Genomic DNA, 3962 nt, shown 5'->3' with positions numbered 1-3962 from the left:
TGTTAAGCAGGCAAATTGATCAATACTGAACTTGGAGCTGTTCTCGCTCTAGATGTCAGCAAGAGAGAAAAATCTCTTTGCTGTTTTGACACTTAACTCAGTCTGGTTCTCCTTGCAATCTACCCCATGGTAAAGACAGTCATTTTTACTGAAGTCGCTATGTGCAGGGACTATACTGTGTAAATAACATTTTCTTCAAAACCTAGGCTGGGCAATTGTCCTGAGAGCCACTACTAGTCACAGCAGAGCAGGAATGACTATTCCGTAGTGAAGAGGAAATGAAGGGGCACAGGCCTTCCTCTTTCACTCCCCTGGGTACCCCAAAGCCATGGGCGGGAGTGGGTGGCAGAGGCATCTGCATACAAACCTTTCCCTTGTGGGAGAACATGATGCTTCCAAAGGAGGACCCCTCTGAGCTAAGGTGAAAGTTTGATGACATGGTAGTCGGTGCCCTAGCGTGTTCACTTTCCCCCAAAGTCACACAGGGCCAGGGAGGGAAGATGTCATGTTGAAGAGTGAATGACTCCATCCACTTCGGAGCCCTATCCCAAAAGGCTCCCTCGGCGACGACTTCCAGGCTGGGGACCTTTCCCTGACACTCCCCGTTCCACGGGTTTGGCCAAGTAGCACTGGACTGGGAGCCCCGCTTCACCACCAGGGGCTGGACGCTTCGGGTCCTGAAAACAAGACATGCCCATGTGTTAGTGCTGCAAATCAAAGTACCCGGACGAAAAGGAACGGAGGAATGCTGTGCGGCTGAAACAGGCAATAGCATGTAAAATTCAAATGTGGATTCAAATATACATTGAAAATGGACACAGTGAGCACTTTCTCGCTTCTAGAGACGGGGAAAAATATGAGTATGTTAAGGTGACTTACTGTGGGGCCTTGGTGGCACAGTGGTTATAGCACCAAACCCAGCAGCCGCTCCACAGGAGAAAGACTTGGCAGCCTGCTTCCGTGAAGCTGGCCGCCGTGGACTCTCCACCGGACAGCTCCCCTGGCCTGGAGGGTTGCTGAGGCATGGCGGGCTTGAGGGCAATCCGTTCGGTCTTAGTTTGCTGGGTATGGATCAAAAACATTGGAAACCACCCACATGTTTCGGGAAGGGGGCGGGCAGGGTACATACATGACAGTGTATCCTTACAATGGAACAATGCAGCTGTTAAAAATGAGGAGGTAGAAGGGCGATATCTATTTTAATGTAATAATATATATTATCTCATTTTCATTAAAAAAATCCAGTATCAAAACATAGAAAAAATATAGAGCAGTATAGTCACACCAGCAAATTAAAAGTGGCTTGGGGATGGGGGAGGGAGCGGTGGGATTTGAAGTTTGGGCGATTTTTTTTCTCCTTACTTTCACGTGACATAAGGCATGCTAGTCTGTATGACATGTGCTCCTAACAAGGAGCAGTAAACATGACGGAGGAGCAGTAAACATGACGGAGGGGAAGCGGGACCAGACAGGAAGGTGGGTTTCCTCATTGGATGGCCCAGCGTGTCCTGAGGGCAGGGTTGTAGAGTCGCTGTGTGGAATACACCTGCAGTCTTCGTTCTTGTGGGTCTGGACAGGCATCCAGCAGTATCAGGAGGCTCAAACACACGAGGGCAGGGATGTACGTGCTCAGTGACTCATTCAGTGCCACCAGAGTAAAGATAGCCCCTAAAATGGAAAGTTAAGTCCTTTAGGCTCCCTGGAAGCACCCAGGAGGTCTGAGAGCTCTGGAATCTGCAGCCCGGTCACCCACTCCAGCTAAAGGCTCCCACACCTCCCAAGCCACGCCCCGCGAACCAGCCATGCTCATCTCTCTGGCCTCCCCAGACCAGGAGGCAGAGGTCCCTTGAACTAAGTAGTCCTGTCAGACAAGCAGGAAAAAACAGGGGCAATTCAGCCAATAGGCTGAGGTTGATGTTGCTACAATTGCTCCCTGATCCTTAATCTTACATTTATTGGGAAAGAGGTGGCCCAGGGTTTAATAGCAGAGGCATGGCAAAGATCTAGAAATGAGAGACGCTCCGGAGATAGAAATAAAGGCTGGGGGAGGTGGGGCAGCAGTGATAGTGACACAAAGCCAGGGGATACAGCTGAAGAGCCTAAAGATGTCTGCCCTTTGAAGCAGCAGCTGTTTTTTCCTAAAGGCAGAGAACCTATGAGGGGGCCTGGCTGCCGGCCCCGGGGAAATTCTTTTCCTTTCTGTGCAAGGGCCCCCAGCTTCCCTGCTGTCTGCACCCACCTGCCGGACACATAAGTCAAACGGCAGCTGCTGTTCTATCCCCTCATTCCAGGAGCTGGGGGATGGGAGGGTGGGTCTGGAGGCTCTGGGGTTGCAGTACATCCTAGCAACAGAATAATATGCAGCCGTTAGAACTGATGAGGTAGAAGGTACATCTGACATGGCTTAGTGTTATGTTAAGTCTGAAAAGCTCCTGTCCTAGCCTGAAGACTATGGCAATTGCAGTAAAGTACTAAGTGCTCCTGGCCCCCAGAAAGTCGGGTGCCACAAGAAGGGGGAACTCTCCATCCCCTTGACCTCTAACCCCCGTTCCCTCTGCCCAGCTGACCAGCGCCCCTCCTGCCCCCTTACCAATCATGAGCAGCGTCAAAAGCATGTTACTGATCTCTTGCAGGATGGAGGAGCCCAGGACCAGCAGCGACCCAGCCAGCAATTCCAGCCAGCCCACAGCAGCTTGGTAGCTCAAGGGATCTGGCTGGTAGCCGAACACCTTCAACGGGAACACCTCAGCAAACTGCTCAAACAGGGCTCTCTAGGGACAGCAGAGAATGCCTATCAGCCACACGCCACAACCCACTGCCCCTTCACTCTGCTGGGGCATTTTGTGCCTGCACACTCACCTGGCCTCCCCTAATGGAGGGCAGGTCCAGAGCTGAGACAAGCCTGGGAAGGAAAGGACCTCCAAGTGGGGCTGAGCTTTGGAATCCACCAACAGGCTTTATGCTCTGTTCCAAATGAGAACAGCTGGGTGATGGTGCAGGGCTGGGCTGGGCCTCTGTGAATACCCAAGAGAACTGGCCTTGGGTTTTCCGCCTCTAGGGCCAAGGCCTTGGAAACAGCTACTTCCTTTGTGTCTGGCCTGGCTTCTCTGGAAGCTCCTGTCCAGGGTGTTTTTGGAGATGGGGAGGAGAGGGTGGCAGGGCAGACTGTTGCTGACTAAGCGGATTCCACCCAGCCTCTCTTGTGTCGGGTTCTGGGTCTTACTGCTGCAGTCACAAAGGGCCTTGAAGCACCTCTGAGATTCCACCTGCTGACAGGCTCCGTCCTGGGCCAAATGACCACCTTTGGAGGGGGCGGAGCTACTTTTCCTGCTCCCCCACCTCGGCTCTCCCTGGCTCCTGCGCTGCCAAGGGACACTAGTGTGTACGGCTCTGGGGATGGGCTTCCCTAAACCACCCACCCCTGAGCCTTCCCAGGAGACTGGCTGGTGGGGGTCCCCAACCCTGGCTTCTTTCAGGTGGGGCCCCTAGAGCACCATAGCTTCCCCACGTGTCCGGAACTAGACAGGGTACAGACAAGGGAACTTTCAAGTTTGGATCGGCCTCCTGACTGGCTGTGCGACCTTTAGGTCACGCCCCCTTACGTTTATTACCACCCCCACCCCACACACACACCAACGCCCACCACCCCCTGCCGATGACTCAAGCGAAAGTGAAAGGGGCAAGTGGGGCGAGTAGGGCGTTCATTCGGTCACTTTCCCATTCCCTCCATCTTCCCCCCGCAAGCTCCCCGGGGCCCCAATTTTGCCGGTTCCTGGGAAAGCCCGGGAAGTGGGGGAAACTCGCCAGCACGCCGGCCGGCCTGCGGTCCAGGTCCGCTCCCCATCCCCCCGGCCCCGCTCTAGCTCCGCGGACCAACGGCCGAGGGCCCTCGCCCCGCGCTCACCATCTGCTCGGACACCGGGGCCGCGAGCTGCGCCGAGAGCTTGGCCGCCCCGGTGAGC

General features: G+C 54.5%; 1 protein-coding gene across 1 annotated transcript in view; it reads right to left on the bottom strand.

Annotated features, from left to right (window-relative positions):
- Nucleotides 1–1075: 1075 nt before the first annotated feature.
- Nucleotides 1076–3962, bottom strand: part of TMEM35B (transmembrane protein 35B) — an 11043-nt gene continuing 8156 nt past the window's right edge. The window contains exons 3-5 of the mRNA XM_045298911.1: nucleotides 2860–2964; nucleotides 2591–2771; nucleotides 1076–1668 (exon numbers count right to left, since the gene is read on the bottom strand). Of these exons, the coding sequence (XP_045154846.1) occupies nucleotides 1487–1668; nucleotides 2591–2771; nucleotides 2860–2964 (468 nt within the window). The 3' untranslated portion in view covers nucleotides 1076–1486. The remainder of the gene's footprint in view (nucleotides 1669–2590; nucleotides 2772–2859; nucleotides 2965–3962) is intronic.

The sequence above is a fragment of the Echinops telfairi genome, unplaced genomic scaffold (genome assembly GCF_000313985.2).
Source record: "Echinops telfairi isolate 266 unplaced genomic scaffold, ASM31398v2 ScPeMD7_7457;HRSCAF=8495, whole genome shotgun sequence".
Lineage (NCBI taxonomy): Eukaryota > Metazoa > Chordata > Mammalia > Afrosoricida > Tenrecidae > Echinops > Echinops telfairi.
Note: the sequence above shows the minus strand (reverse complement) of the source record. Positions and strands in the feature narration are given on the sequence as shown.